This window comes from Sesamum indicum, linkage group LG8, assembly GCF_026168435.1.
Source record: "Sesamum indicum cultivar Baizhima isolate 11 linkage group LG8, ASM2616843v1, whole genome shotgun sequence".
In the NCBI taxonomy this organism is placed as follows: Eukaryota; Viridiplantae; Streptophyta; class Magnoliopsida; order Lamiales; family Pedaliaceae; genus Sesamum; species Sesamum indicum.
The window spans coordinates 1,979,240-1,996,742 of NC_142664.1; the positions used below are offsets into that span (position 1 = coordinate 1,979,240).

A 17,503-nucleotide genomic window follows, 5' to 3' on the forward strand; every position below is an offset into this window, starting at 1 on the left:
TCCATTCTAATATTAACAATGTCCAAATGATGGGGAAGTATGCTATAAATTTCAAGAAGTTTGAATTTCACAATTAGAACGGTATAGTTAATTAATAATTAACCTTTTCAATTTAAAAATCTCATCTCTTAACTTTTACATTTTAGCATTTGGATGCATATGGTGCGAGATTTTAAAAATTCAAGTTGTGTAGTTAGTTTTATTTTAATAGTAATTAATAATAATTGAGATTAGAAGATGAGAAACATAATTTGAATGGTAAATTATATTTTTCTATTTTTTTTTTTGTTAATTTATCATTTTAACTTTGTGAAATTTACACTTTGCCATATATAACCTTTTTTCAGTCGATCGTTCTATCGAAAAAACATGATATGCACTGCACATATAATATTAATAAAGAAAAAAATTCAGGGACCCTCATGTGATGATAGAAATGTTTAGAAAACCCCTATAAAAATTAAAGTATCAATCCCCCGCCTCTCGTGATATAAAATAAAGTTAAAAAAAATCTCTCTATTCAGAAATTGGGCCACATGCGCTTTGACTACAAATTTTGACTATGAAAGTATTTTTTTCTTATATTTTTGCCCTTCCCTTACATCTAATATGAATATTATATATGTTTATTAATAATAAAATATTATTTTATATAACAATTATTTAATTATTTATATAATAAAATATTATTTTAATTAAATTAACTAAAAATTAATTTGCATATTAAAATAAAAGCAGCAAGGGCGACTGTCGTTGCCAGTCCCTTGAGGGCGATGCCATCGCCCATCAGAGCGAGGACGAGGTGACTTTTAAGTGACGCGGATCACCCAGATTTGGGGTGGGGGGTGTGAAGAGGAGGGGGGAAGATGTTGGGTTGGGTGGGGGTGGCTGGGGAGGAGGTTGGGTGGGGGTGGTTATGATAATTATTTAGAAATAATATTTTTTTATAAGTTTAATTATATATATTATAAGTAATAGTTATAAATCATATATATTATAAGTATATTTTAATAGTTATAAATTATATATATTATAAATTAAAATATTAAATATTAATAGGCATAGTTTGATCGGTTGATTAGGAGGGGCATTTTAGTTATTATTTTTAATAAAATAGGCTTAAATTAATTAGGGGGCGGTATGATTATTTATTCATAATATAGGGTGGTTTTTTATATTAAAAATTTCATTGGGGGACTTTTGATATTTTTACATATCACAGGGGATCAAAATAAATTTAACTCTATTAATAAAGGGTAATATATGCGTAGAATATCACATTTGCAATGTATGTGATGTTTTTTCCAATCGAAAAATCGACTGAAAAACGATCATATATTGCAAAGTACAAATTTAACAAAATTAAAATATTCAATTGACCTAAAAAAAAAAGGTTGCATGTCAAAATATAAAAATAATTATAGTTGGAATAATAAAATATAATTTATCCTAATTTACATGAAATAAAAGAATAAAAAAAAACATGTTTCCACAAAGGTGGAAACTAGATTTTTTTTAATAAAGATAAAATCAAATAAGAATTAAAGATAATTAATGTGGTAGTTGAACAGATCGTAATCTGGAAAAACAAAAATACTTAATAGAAAAATAAAATCACAAATTAAATTATTTAATTGTGAATTTATTAGGATTGATAATGTAAGTTTGGTACTACTAATCAAGAGATGGTTTCTTAATTGAAAACTTCCTTCTCATGATTCAATCACTACCTTATCATTATTGTTTCAAAAAATTGAAAAAAAAAAAAGAACAATCATTCTTGATATTTGTTAGGTAAAGAGGATACACAAAGACAAATAGATACATACACATATACAATTTAATTGATTAAGATATTTGACCCTTTGGCCCACACCCAAAAAATTGGTGTAATGGAAGCTGTTTGTAAGTGGAAAAAGCGGAAATTTTTTGTTCCGATTAGGTTTGGTCGAATCAATCAAATTTGTTATGTAATTAATAACTTTTCTTGAATTGTACACTAATCATACGATAAGTGTATTGTACTTGTCATATGAGTGATTCAAATTTTGGCTGAATCAGGTCCGGGCTAGAATTTTCTGTGGAAAAGGTCTTTATTTTTTATATTAGTCATCTTGTCGTGCCGTTTTTGGTGCATATATTACATAATTTTTTATACTTTACAATATATTATAAATAAGAATAAAATATATAAAAAATGAGCAAATATTTTGGGGTTTATTCCCCAATGATATGTAAAACGAGCAAATAAATTCCTGTAAAAAAAATCTTCCTGTATTTCGGAAAATACATGGAGTAATTTACTATTTTATTTTTCACAAAAGTTTTTTTTGCTCATTTTTCATATCAAAAGGGGGCAAATTGCATTCTTCTTTTATTGGGAAAAAGAAAATTTTCGTCCAATAACTTTGATCCGAATTTCTTTAGTCCTTTAACTTTGAAAGTATTAGATTTAGTCATTTTTCTATCAATTTTGTGTAGATTCGGTCCTTTACCCTAATTTAGGACTATTTTACTTTTTTGATGATAAAGTTTAATAGCTCATCCTAATGCTCTTGAAGGCCCAACATGTTTTTAAAATAAAGTTAAATCTCCATAAATTCATATCTTTTTTGTGAGCATTAGTCCTGAGATGCAAAATGAATGGAGATTAACTAAATTTGCTCTTTAAAAAACTGTGCAGGGGTAAATTTGTTCGAAATTGGGTCACATGACTAAAATTACACATTTCTTAAAGTCACAGGACTAAAACTAAAATGTGTTAACTTAAAGGACTAAAATTAATAGCAAGTAAATTTAAAGGACTAAACAAACAGTTTTCCCTTCTTTTATTTTTTGAGTAAATCGATTACAATCATCAATATAAAATATTTACATCTAACGACAACCAATAACTATAATAATCATACACTAATCATCGATATCATATAATTATATCTAATCTACAACTACTATTAAAATAAAATAATATCTAACTTTATAATTATGGGCCCAACCCATATATTATTTATATACATGACAACTAATAAGATGATTTCTCCACCCCCATCCCCCCCCCCCCCCACCCCACCACATTGAGTTGTACTCAATTTGTGCTAATATATTGACTATTGTCTTCTTGTTCACACTCACATTCCCAAAAACAATTATTCTCTGTAATATTGTAAATAAGTAAATTACTTCTTTATAAGGAGAAAAAAAAATAATTTATCCTCTTATAAGGCGATAAATTGCTTCATTTTAAAAACATAGAGATAAAATTGAGTGGTTTTTTTTCTTAGCCACCATACTTTTTAAAATTCTAAGAAAAACTTAGTTGTGTCCTTATATGTACCGGACATGCTAAACATGTCTGACTATTGTGAATTATTTTTTTTTAAAAAAAAAAACATGCAAATATCCACCATGTGTCGGCATCATATTGGTAATTGATACGTGTTTGACACAACAACTGAATGATTTGTTAAGTGTCGATGCATTACAGATAATTATTGAAATTTGGGTCGAAGGATAGATTTGATCCAGACCTGATTAAGCCTGAGGAGGGCTTCGGATTTTCGAAATCCTTCTCAAACCTATACCCGATAATATTTAAACGTTATAGTGATAGACGCATACTTGATGCTTGTGCATAATTTAATTTTTTATTAAATTTATTTAACTAAATAAAAGAAAAAGAAGATAATGAAAATATGCGTGAATAAAGAATTATTAATAGAATATTAACTTTAAAAATGATAGAAAAATAAGTATACATACTTGGGTAGTTTAGTAAAAGCACATATTTATAAAAAAGAAACAAGAAATAGTGGGAATTATTTAATCTAACCTTAACACTCATAAAGATGAATATATATTTTTTTTTAATCCAAATCAGATTTAATCAAACACAATCATTACAAGAATTATCGTACGCATTAAATATTAATCGCTCTCTTAAAATATATATTAATTACATAACAAATATAATATTCAATATCTAATTGAATTTTGATACCACCAAACCCATATTCAGAGTCTAATTATTTATCGCGGTTTTAGTTCATAGTTAGTAAAATTATTGTCAATACTGAAATCATTATATGTTACTAATTCTGGAACTTATTGTTTTAATATGTAGGAAATATTTTTACACAAATTAAGTTTGGATAAATCAAACCAATTATAGATCAAGTATGATTCACTTGTCATGTGATTAATCAATATTTTAAACTATATATCAATCATACAATAAATGTATTACACCTCTTATATAATTAGTTTAGATTCGATCAAACCCAATATAGGTTAAAATTTTACCAGCATGTGGTAACTTATCAAAAATGTGTCTTACTCAACAAGTAATAATAGTACAAATTTGTCACATATATAAAAATTATATCATCTATTTTATTTTAAATATATATATATATATATATTAAATAAAGATATAATTATATGGTCCTTCTCTAAGGTATGATATAATTACACGTAGTCTCCTGTGATTTGAAAAATTATATCTAATATCCTTGAGGTGCTTCCATCTAACATATAAGTCTCTGCATTAGTCAAAAGTCACCGAGTTTACTTATAATAGCAAAAAGATAAATAAAAAAATATATTTACCCCTAATTGATTTATTATTGATTTTTTGTAGGTCAAATATTTTTTTATGACCAAACTACCCTCTATATATATTTTCATACTTTAGTGTATATGAACAGATATATTTTTACCTTTATAGGGATAATTTGATCTAGTAAGATTTGTTTGACATGTAATAAGTTAGTAATAAATCAATTGATGATAAAGATAAATATCGATTTTCCTTTATTTTTTTAATATCAATTAATTTCATAAATTTTGACTGACGGGGGATTTGTTTGTTAGACGAAAGCAAATTCTATAAATATTAAATATAATTTTTCAAATCACGTAAAATCTATATAATAATTCCTTAAATAAAATAAAATAATATAATATAATAAAACTGGAAATAGAAAATTGGGTTCAAATTACAGTATGGAAGAACATATGCTACATAATATATAGCTTCAGAAGTGCAGCAACCAGTCATCAATCCTTCAACACTCCACTGCAACTCCGGCCACCATGAAGCTCCCAATCTCTATTCTCAGCTTCCTCCTCCTCCTCTCCACCACCACCTATGCCCACAATATCACCCGCATCCTAGCTCAGCATCCTGACTTCTCCACATTCAACCACTATCTCACCACCACCCATCTCGCCGCCGAGATCAACCGCCACCGCACCATGCGTCGTTGACAATGCCGCCATGAACAACCTCCTATCCAAGCACTTCTCCCTCTACACCATCAAGAACATCCTCTCCCTCCACATCTTCGCTGATTACTTCGGCTCCAAGAAGCTCCACCAGATCACCAAGGGCTCCACCACCACCTCCTCCCTCTTCCAGGCCACCGGCGAGGCCGCAGGAACCTCCGGATACGTCAATATCACCGACATGAAGGGGGGAAAGTCGGGTTCTCCCCTGTCGACAGCGACTCCGACCAACCCATGGCCACCTACGTCAAATCCATTGAAGAATTGCCCTACAACATCTCCGTCATTCAAATCAGCCACATTCTCTCCTCGCCGGAGGCCGAGGCCCCCACCGCAGTCCTAATCGACCTTAACTTAACTTCTCTAATGGCAAAGCAAGGCTGCAAGACCTTCTCGGACCTGATAACCGCGCAAGGCACAGATAAAACCTTCACTCAAAGCGTCGAAGGGGGCCTCACGATCTTCTGCCCGTCTGACGACACCATCGCATCCTTCATGCCCAGGTACAAAAACCTCACAGCTGAGGGAAAAACTTCACTGCTGCTATACCACGGTGCCGGTGTACAATTCCTTGGGAATGCTTAGATCCAGCAACGGATTGATGAACACTTTGGCCACCAAGGGAGCCAACAAATTCGATTTCACGGTGCAGAACGACGGCGAGGACGTGAAGATCGAGACCAAAGTCGTTACGGCGACGATCAGAGGAACTCTGGTCGACGAAGACCCCCTCGCAGTTTACAAGATCGACAAGGTCTTGCTTCCCAGAGAGCTGTTCAAGGTGGCGCCGTCGGCCCCGGGGACGAAGTCAGCAAAGTCGAGGGCCCAAGACGAGGCGGATGCTCCGGGTCCCGCCGGCGATGAGGTTCCGGCTGATGAGAATTCGAGCAACGACGGCATGAGACTTGTGGGTTGTGGCGGGATATTGACGCTGAGCTTCAGTTTGATTTTGGGAGAATTGGTGTGCGCTTTTTGAAAAAAAATAAAATTATTCATTCATGAGTGTCAAATTCATAAAAAATATTATTTTACTAAAATTTGTTAAAGTAGCGAATAGGATGGAATACACAGGGATTAATTTTAAGTTAATTTTTTTAAATGAAAATAAAAAATAAAAAAGGGGGGTTTTTGTTTAAAATTTAAATTTAGAAAATAAAATAAAGAAAAGAAATAAATATGAGAAGAATGAATTCTAACTAAAGATAGGACCATAATTCAATGATTGATCATACATGTAAAGGTAACAATCATTCATAATAAATAATTTGATTATGGTCATTTGTACAGCCTAACAAACTCACATTATTTTGTTAACTAATTCTCTAATTAGTAAATAATATTGAAAACGTGCTCAAGATTTAATTGATCAACAGCATTAAGAACTATAAATGTTCAATTCTAACCAATAAATTCCTACGAGAATTTATTTAAGTTAAATTGTGCATTCCCTACAACATAATCAACCATTACGACATGACAAATTTTGTTGTGTTACTACTAATTATTAAACTAAGCAAATAATTACGGAATTGTAAGTTCAATTGGCTAGGCAAATATTCTTGACGATGAAAACGGCATCTATCATTCATAAATCAGATTATTGGAATCAAGCATTCACCATATCTTTAACTAGAAATAGATGTTACATGATAATGGAAGAAAGCATAAAAGGAGAAGAGAAAGTATTATTAAAAAATACAGAAAAATAAAAGATTCAAAGATCAAAGATGATCATATAGTGAATTACATAACTTATTTATACTAACTAGTTACCTATTCCTATTAGAACTAAAAAAGGTATATTCCTAATAAAAACTAAAAGACCTAAAGAATTGAAACTATTATCTTAAAGAGTTCCTTCAATAAGGAGAGTTTCCAATCAGCTATAGATCTCCGATCAGCCACAAAACCTTCCAAAAATCATATTTTAGATCTTCCTTTTCTTGTTGCTTTCTGTCAGGTTTAGGCATGGGCACGCTTAACTGGTTATCACAATCTGTCAAAATATTGATTGTGGCCTCTTTCTTCCTCTTTCAATTTGGGCCATGTTTCTCTCTCTTTCTTTGTCTATCTTGCAATAAAGCATAGAACAAGAACACTTTATGATATATCAGCTCATAAACTTCCTTATCACACAATATGATCACAATAAATAAAATATCCCCACACTTTATGTCAAAACCCGTACTTAATGTACATTTTTATTTCATTGATGCTCTCCTAGTCCTTGGAAGGACCAAGCAGGGTAATAAAAAGATGGTAGAGATAATTCATAATTGACTGCGTGATAAGGCTTATAAGGGTTAAATGGACTTACTAAGAAAAAGTGTATGTGGGTGATCTTTTTAAGCTAAAAGGTTTTTTATCCTATTTATTATTTTCACGTGCATGCATAGTGACGTGGCCTCGACATGGTACAAACCAAGTTCTAGGAAGATCAATTGTAAAGCATTTATCATCTCTCGAGAGAAGAAAGAAATGTAGTATTTAATGAGTGTATGGGCTCAAAATTCATCTCAAGGTAGGTTATATTCACTATTTTTTCATGTACAATTTTCAAGTCAAATCACCATTTTTCAAGAACAAGTTCTTAGCCGTAAGTTATCTAAAATCATTAGATGCACATTCTTATCACACATCACCAAATCATTGCTTGAACATCCTAAATCTTTGATCATGAAGCGAATACAAAGACAAATTCTACAAAAGTGGGTTCTCACACAATTACCAAACAAACATAGAGGAGAAAAGCAACCACCGATAAACAGAAAATCGATACTTCGAAGAGCAATACTCCAACCATCAATCCACAAAGAATCAAGTCCTAGGCAAAGCAATTGAAACCCCCCCCCCCCCCACATAGATCCACATTGTCCTCAATGTGGCTATCTCTAGGATGATAAAGAAAAAGAGGAGAAAGGAAAGAGAACGTCCCTGAGTACATGTGTGACAGTTAGTAGTCATGTGACGTCCGTAGAATTTTTCACGTAATTGAGAGACTAATTGGTAATTATTAAAAATTTAAATTTAATTAATGAATAAATTATAGATTGAATTTGGGATAAAACTTGAACAGATTAAATTGGAGTTCGTTATAATACTTGAAAGTAAATTATACTAATTAGAAAATTAAGAAGGACGTAATGATAATTATTAAAAGTATAAAATATATATATATAATAAAAAAAATAAAAAAATAAAAAAAAGAGAGAAAGAATGAAATGAGAAATTGGTGGCGCAAGACCACGTGGGTGCACGCCCCACCCAAGCTACCGCCTCACTCACTCTCACTATAAATATAGTAATTTCATGGACAAAAGTAAAGGAAACTCAATTTTCAATTCCGACAATCTTAACTTCGTTGCAGCTTCGAAACAGGTAAGAATTTGTTAAGTTAAAATTATTAGTAATTAGTATAATTATATTATTTAATTAGTCTCTTTACTAAATATAATTTATATTGAGCAATGTGCTATTTAATCAGAGTATTTTATGATTTTGACTATTTAAATTAGTGTCGAATTAAATATCACATTTGATAAAAAAAATGATATAGTTGGTTAATTAAATTATTAGATTTGTTAGATTTAATTATTACTATAGCTAATTTACACAATTCCATCAGATTGATTAACCAAATATGTAATTCTATGTATTGTTGCTTAATTAAATTATATAACAACGATAAATTGGTAGAAAATTTCTAGAAATGTCTCGAAAAGTTATATTTAAGAAATATTATGTTATTAAATAGGAAAAATGAGGTTTCAATGGTAATATAATTTATGGATGTTATTAAAAACAATAGTTATAAATATAAAAGGGGTTTGATTAAATAAATTCTCGTGAATTAGTTGATAAATTAAGTGTAGTTATCTAAAATAAAATGGAACAGGGGTTTGGACTTTAATATAAATAAAATATTAAAAGATTGGTGGAAAATGTACGAACATTATATAATATTTTATTTAGAGTTTATGATATTCTATATATATATTGATTATACGTATAATATTCTATTATAGGACGTGACGACAAAGTAGAAGGTTGAGCAGTCCCTCGTGAAATCGAAGCATTTTGGGATTTCAGGTAAGTATAGATAATTGGATTTATATATATAGCTATATGTGTAGTATTGTATATTATATATATATATATATATATATTGGTTTCTTGGAAGTAGTCGTGAACCTGGCTTTATATTTATATATGTGGATTTCATATATTGATTGTTTATATAATTAGTACAGCCTTGGTACACATCTAAGAAACTCAACATTTCACGTCCAGATGTGGAGTCAACCAACATGTTAATTTGTGGAAGAGGGAAATGATCTTTCGAGTACGCCTTGTTCAAGTCCGTGAAATCGATGCATAGGCATACAACTATAAAAGTATTACTAGAGGAATGTCGAATGAAAGATAAAATTAAAAAATTTTGTAATTTTTTGATTATGTATTTTTCGTCCAAACACTAATAAAAGGGGAAGGTTGTAAATGAAAAACTCTCCAAGGGGTTGCAAATGTAATTTTGCAGTTCTTCTGGAAAAAAATATAATTTTGTATTTTTAATAAATTGCATAAAACCCCCCACATATTTTAAAAATTAAACTAAAAGCCCCCATGTGTTCAAAAAAAAAAAAAAAAGCAAAAAATGCTTTGTGTTTTGAAAAACTATGCATTCTCTCTTCTTGTGTTAGTTGGAGTTGACAATGTTAAAATTTTTATTAAATTACTTGGTACACACTTTTTATAATAGTTCTTGAACTTCAACTGTTTAAAAATAAATAGTCTATATTTCAAGTAACCTAAAATTATTTTGTTTTTATTTATATATATATACACTATACATATATATTATACACAGGATGATAGAACATCGTCGTCGCCAATACAAAAGGGGGGACCCGTAAAAAGGGGCGATGCAACGTTGCCTTCGTTGCCCACTTATCTAGGCGACGACCATCGCCCAAATTCATTGACCTTCGTTAGATAGCATCGGTGCTGGCCGGCAATGAGTCCAAAAAAAATCAAAAGGAGAAAAAATATTATTTTAAGTTTATTTAAAAAACTTAGAGACATTGATGTAGTTTTTTCAAAATGTAAAAATAATAAAAATATATTAAAATACATTAATAATCATTTTAATTTAACTATTATAATATTATATATATAATCTAAAAATTTGATATATTTTTGTATTTCGATGTTTAATTAATATATTCTTTGAATAAATATAATTTTTTGAAATATATCTAAACTAAATAATAATTTAATTTAATTAATAGTATATAATTTATTTATATTTATATTTATATTTATATAAATTTAAAAAATTAAATTTTAGTATTGTGATTTTTCAATTTAAAAGTTTAATTTTTAAAACATTTATATACTTTTTAGGTAGTTTGATATTTTATAAATAAATATAATTTATTAAAAAATATATTTAAGTTAAATAATGTTTTAATGAGAAAAGGGAACAAAATAGACATTTGTACATATAAAGTAACCTTAAAAAGGCAACAAATTAAAGCTCATTGGCACAATACATGCGTGTCAAACACTCTCCCTTAGTCGGAGACGCGTATTTTTGTTATATTTTTTATGACACCCTTGAAAAAATTTGCTTTCGTCTAACAAAATAAGTCCCTCCATTAGTCAAAATTCACTGAATTTGTTGATATTAACAAAAAAAAAAAAAAAAAAAACTGAATAAATCTCTATTGACTTATACTGACTTATTGCAGGTCATACAATTTTTCTCGCATTAAACTACCCTTATAACAGGAAAGATATACCTCCTCACATGCATTAATACATAAATACGTATGTGGGTAATTTGATCACAAAAAGATTCTTTCAACCTACAATAAGTCAATTGAGATAAATATAAATTATTACTCTTTTTGTTAATATCAGTAAATTCAGTGAATTTTGACTGACGGAGAGATTTATTTATTAAACGAAAATAAATATTAAATGTGCTAAATATAATTTTTCAAATTATAGAGAATTTATGTATAATTATATCAAATTTCAAAAGAGCATTGCGTAGTTATCCAAAAAATATATGATTGTATTCGGCTTGGCCCAATATGAAAAGGCCAACCTCAATGGGAATAATCCAACTTGGCCCAAATTTAGGCCTTGAGGCTGCTAATTAATCACAATTAAATAAAATAATTTCCTTAAAAAATTATTATAATTAAATTTTCTATAAATTTGTTGAACCCATTTTTGCTCAGAAATAAATAATACAAAATTAATTTTCTATGAACTGATCATACTAAAATAGCATTTTTTTTATGCAAATTATTATTGTTTTTTATTTATTATCCGCCACGTCATATTTTTGCACTTCTCATAAGATTTTCTTTTCATAAAATAAAAATTAAATTCAAATACAATAAGCTCCAACTACCATATCTATAATTATTTTATTTTTTCAAATAAGTAATGATAAATTATTTATAGATGAAAAATAACAAATACGAAAAGAATAAATTATATTAACACCCCTTGATGTTAAACCAAAATACAAAAAACGTCCCTGATCTTTTGCAAAATTATATCTACACTTTATGAGGTTATAGTTGTGATTACAACTACATCCCTATTCATTCAAATACAAAACGTATACGAACACCCCTAAAAAATATTACAATAACACCTCTCAAGAAGGGTTTATATATATATATATATATATATATATAGTTTGGACTTGAAAACATCAAACGGTATGAATTATATTAAATATCAGCATAAAATAATATTAAGATACTGAATTTTATCAAATACATTAATAATTTTAAGAACATAGCAAAAGATTGAATAAATTATACAAATTATACATCAGATAAAAACAATAAATTGCAAGCTACTGTATAAATAAACTAATATTTGTATATTAGAAACTCGAATTCAAGACTTTTAGCCGATTGAGAGTTGTTCATACCTCGACCTTACGATTGAGACAACCTCATTAACGTCAATAATTAATCTCGTTGTGAAGTTTTAACCGGAACATGACATTTTCATGGTTTGCGGATTATGAGATGTGCTATTACCATTAGTCATAACTTTTGAATACCGTAACAAATTGTAAGTTTAAAAAATACCCGTTTGAGTATATTGGTAAATATCAAACTTCACATAAGTCGTAACGGAAGCGTGGATTATATATATACACTAATATAAAAAAGAAAAGAATTTTTCATTTACAAACGACGATTCTTGATACCGTGATGCAAATTTTTTTTATTATGTCGTTAATATTTCTAAATTAGTTTATTTATTTATTTTTTAATATGATATATAATATTTTTTATTTTAATGTATTATAAAATATGAAAAATTATTTATTATAAGCATATAAAATCACGTGTCACGACGGCTAATAAATATGTAAATAAAGGCATGAATTAGAGCAGCTTATAGCTGACGTGGTGAAGCACGAGAGAATAATAAGTGCTTAGTCATAAGCCATGCTTATGGTTAGAAATCAATATCAATAAGTCAAAAGCTGCTGCTGCAGCTTATTGCCAACTTTTTTAGAGTTATTTATTTTTTTATTAGTAAAAAAATATATATATTAATATAATTTATTAAAATACTATAATATTAATATGTCGAGTCGTGATTTTACTAAAAAATAATTTTTTTTACAGTAAAATGGCCAAGTCGCGATCCTGGATAGTTAAATTTTGTATAATTTAATTATATATAATTAATTTTTACAATATATTAAAGTCCAAAAAATTATAATATTAAAATTATATATATATATATATATATTCTTGCTTTAATTTATTCCTTTTTTCTACAATAAGCATATATAGGTATTTATTTCATTTTGTATGATTGTTATTGTTAATAACTTATATGTCAATAAGAGATTATTTTATTTAAAAAAAAAAGGAAAAAAGTTATATAAATATGAAAGAATTTAATTGATTAATATCAAATCGAACATAAATTACGAATATTGGAATGGTTTATATATTAATTTATTTTATTTTTTAACTTTTATAATTTCTTATGTCTGATATGTTACGGACTTACATTATTACGTTAAATTATTTGATATTTGATGGATTAAACTCATGATTTTATTAAAATTCCTTAGTTTCATAATATTTTACAAATTTATTATATTGTTTAGGAGATATATTCATGGGCAAACTACAGCAATTTTTCTTGAGGTTTAGTGTAATTATGAATACCTTTTTATTATTTGAAAAATACAAATACTCTATTGATTTTAACGGCAATCTAACAGCTAGCCCAATCCGTAAACGGACAAAATGCCCATGAAAACTATAATTTAATTTTACTTTTCTAAAAAATCTTATGGACTAATTAAATATTTTTTTATAATTTCTCAAAAAATTTCATTTACCTCGTCCAACTTTTTTAGTAATTTTTTATTTTTTTTAAACAAATACAATAAGAGCAAAGTTGAGAAACTTAAACCTCCATCCAAGAATTACGTAAATTTATCAAACATCAGAGAGATATTAATAATTTTTCAAACAATAAGGGGTATTCATAATTATGTCAAATATCAGACGAGCTTGTTGTAATTGAACTACTTTTAGTATCTCATTTGAAAAATATAATAATTCAAAATAAATAGCTAAAACAATATTAATTAAATACAAAATTATAGATAGAGATAGTAAATAAGAAATATGTAAAAATAAAAATATATACATAATGTTTGGTTTTGTTTTTAACTTGTTTTAGGGTATTTTGTGGAGATAGAGAGAGAAAAACAAAGATAAATAAAAATAAGTTAGAGATAGTGTGTATGTTTGGATTTGTTTTTGGAGATAATATAAAATAAGTATGGTATGTTTGATGTTGGGTAGTGGGAGACAAAAAGTACTGTTCATTGTCAAATCATGTCTCTTTTGTATATATTTATATATATATATGTATAAAAATATATTTAATTTATTTAGTTGTGAATGGATTAAAATAAATTTTATTTTCTAATTATATATGTATGGAAATGTAAAAAGAATAATTTATGTAGATACACTTTTATAAATAATTAAATGCACTCTAGTAATGGATTAACAATATTTTTTGTTAGACGTTCTGTTCGAGGTGATAAATTTAAATATATTATTCAAATAATGTAATATATGAATTAATCGCATAGAATTTTTCTATTATTTTGTATTTTTTTTAAAATTTTTTAATTATTCCAATGATGTAGAAAATATTATGTACAAAATATTAAGTGGTTAAAATAAAATGTATTTGCATTTAAAAATAAAAAATACAAACATCACCAAAGAAAATATTATACATCTAACATGTATATCAACTCTCTAATGCATCCTTCAATTTTTTATAATTTGAAGATCCACATAATCCAATATTAACTAAATATAATTTATAACTACAGATTCCAATGGTTTGAAAAATATATTTTGGATTAATACGGCGTATTGTCTAATTAAAGTATGACAATGAAACCCTTAAGTCATTGAATGATAAATGACGCACACAATCATGTTCATAAAAATTAAATATTAAAGAAATTAAAAAAATATTCTGGTATTAATAAAACCACACTAAAGATCAAGTGGATAAAAAATAATTGGTTATTCCTTCAATTGTTCTTTCAAAAGCATTCTTTACAATGATTTTAGGGGGGTGTAAAATCAATCTTACACTCTAATGTACAAGTCACCTTCATGTTCACAATCTTATAACTACAACTCTAATTCACCTTTGTCTTTGCAGAAAGCAAAGAATAATTAAATTATATGTTATTTTTGTACCCATACTATGTATATATTAAATACAATAAAATATATAATAACAAATGTGATTTGATAATAAAAACTATAAATTACAAACAAAGCAAGTAATCAATCCATTAAAAAAGTTGTGCAACTCGCAAACTAGAACTTAGAACACCATTATTAAAACAACAAAATATCCTAATCAAACTTCAACTTCTTATATGCATATATATATATAAGCACATAAAAAAGCACTTAACATACATTTTTTTCAACAGAATTAAAAAAACCTTTTTTTTAAGAAAGAGAAATACAATATATTGAAGGCCATCAAGAAATTAACCAGCCAAACAGAGGACAATGACAAACAAGTCGAAGTAATTCATCATGCCAAGGTCAACAAGAAGCAAAACCAAATTAAGCATTTTTATCTTAAAATTTTGAAGAATATAACATTTAAGATCAAGATTAGTGAGCGAAAATTAAGATACATACCTTAATAACAAGAAAATGGTAAAGCCAAATGTTAGATGGATGAGAGTACTCGACCAATAATGTGTCAACAATTGCAATGCAATACTTTACTTCGACAGAATAAGCTCAACAGATAGAATGAAAGTGCAAATTGCATAAAGAGTTGTAACACATTATATAGAGAGAGGAGAGTACAATTCACGGGTAAATAGTAATTTCTTGCATTATATCTCCAAGTGACTAAGTGCAGAAAAAGTAAATAGCCGACAAATGTTTCAGAAGAGTACAGAGTATACAGAAATTGACTGAAAAGTTTCTGCAATGATACAAAGCACCACATGCAATGGCAGCAATTATTGATGGAAAAACAGTAGCCATCAATAATTATGAAAAGATTTCACCAACCATTTCTTATATTTGCCATAATTTTCATCTCATGATTCAATATGTTCCTTGGATGCTTGTATCAAGGTCCTCCAAGAGAAATAGCATTCTTAAATTCTAATTGATGCATTCTTTTCAGAAAGCAGGTCTCCTACATCACCAAATTAACGTTGAAGTTAGCACCATTCCAAATACTTGTTATCCATCTACTACTGTTATGATATTTACTGTAAGAAAATCCACAGAGCGATTCCTTTAGAATATGGAACATACCAGGCTTCGCAAATTGGCAAACTGAAAAGTTTTTTAGATCAACACGCTTCACTAACAAAGAGGCGCTCTTTATTTGGTCTTCAGTTGCTCGAGGTGCCATGGGATTTGTATCAGTGTGAAGCTGTAGATCCACCATATTGTTTTTAATTCTAAATTCTTCAGTTAAGAAATTAGTGAAGTTAAAAAGTTACTCTTACCTCTTCAACAGGTCTGATATCATCAGAATATGGAAGATATATCATATGCATTCCAGGTGGTTTAATAAAATTTCATCAACAGCACGCTGCCTATGAAAACGGCTGGAATCTCCATCATTGCATTTATGGCAACGGCGAAATAGAGGTTGAAGTTGAGGTTCTCAACATTGAGTTGAACCCCATAATACACGAAACCAATCCCAAAACCTGTGAGCATGACCATGGACATCCTCTTCGCAGCCCATCTAGTATTCCACAGTTTCTCAATGGTGGAGGTGTTATTTTCTCCTTCACCTGCAGCCAAGTTTTTCTCATTGCCAGATGGTTCTAGGAGAGAGATATTTAGAGGCAATTCCTTCCCATTGATTTTTGCATATCTTTTCAACACTTCAAGAGCTTCCTCACTTCGACCTCTGCGAAGAAGCCACCTTGGGGACTCTGATACAAAGGGTAGAAGTATAAAGATTGAGTAAACAAGAGGGATAAATGAGATAATCTTGTACAAGTTTCTCCAGCAAGTTCTGGTTGGATAAGCAATCAAGGGAATTGAAAGGAACCCTGCTGCAAAGAAGAAAAACCCATATTGGCCTACTTGGCCACGCCATTTCCGGCCAACGGCTTCTGTGGAGAGGACAAGGCAGCATATGCCAATGCCCGCCCGGGAAAATCCATAGAGGAATTTTCTCACTTCTTGAAACCCTTTTCTCTATTTGGAGAAAAATGGGCTGAAAAACAAAGATAATCATCCAATTTGTGCGATTTCTGCGAGGAAAGCCGATGAAGGAAGACGATGAATAGAGGTATAGATCTGAAGAAGAAGGAAGACGATGAACAGAGGTGAAGGGCGATTTCTGCGAGTATCGATCTGAAGAAGAAGGAAGACGATGAACAGAGGGGCGATTTCTGCGAGGAAAGCCGATGTCTGCGATAGAGGAAAGAGAAGAGGAAAGAGAAAATGTACGGCTGTAAATAAAAAAGTCAGTTTTGTTCCCCATATTTTTACAAAAACAACTAAAAATAAAATAGAAATGGGTAAAACAATGCATGCCAAACATTACATTGTTTTTGGGCCATCTCTGAGATGGCCCAAAAACGAACCCAAACATAAGTATATAGTTTTGTGTTTTTTTT

The 17,503-nt window shown here is 29.0% G+C and overlaps 1 protein-coding gene across 1 annotated transcript; it reads left to right on the top strand.

Annotated features, from left to right (window-relative positions):
• Positions 1-4,993: 4,993 nt before the first annotated feature.
• LOC105167574 (fasciclin-like arabinogalactan protein 2) lies at positions 4,994-6,259 on the top strand. Its single transcript, XM_011087348.3, is given in 4 exon segments — positions 4,994-5,255; positions 5,257-5,477; positions 5,480-5,837; positions 5,839-6,259. Coding segments are annotated over 4 exon segments (1,164 nt in total). The 5' UTR covers positions 4,994-5,091.
• The last annotated feature ends 11,244 nt before the right edge of the window (positions 6,260-17,503 follow it).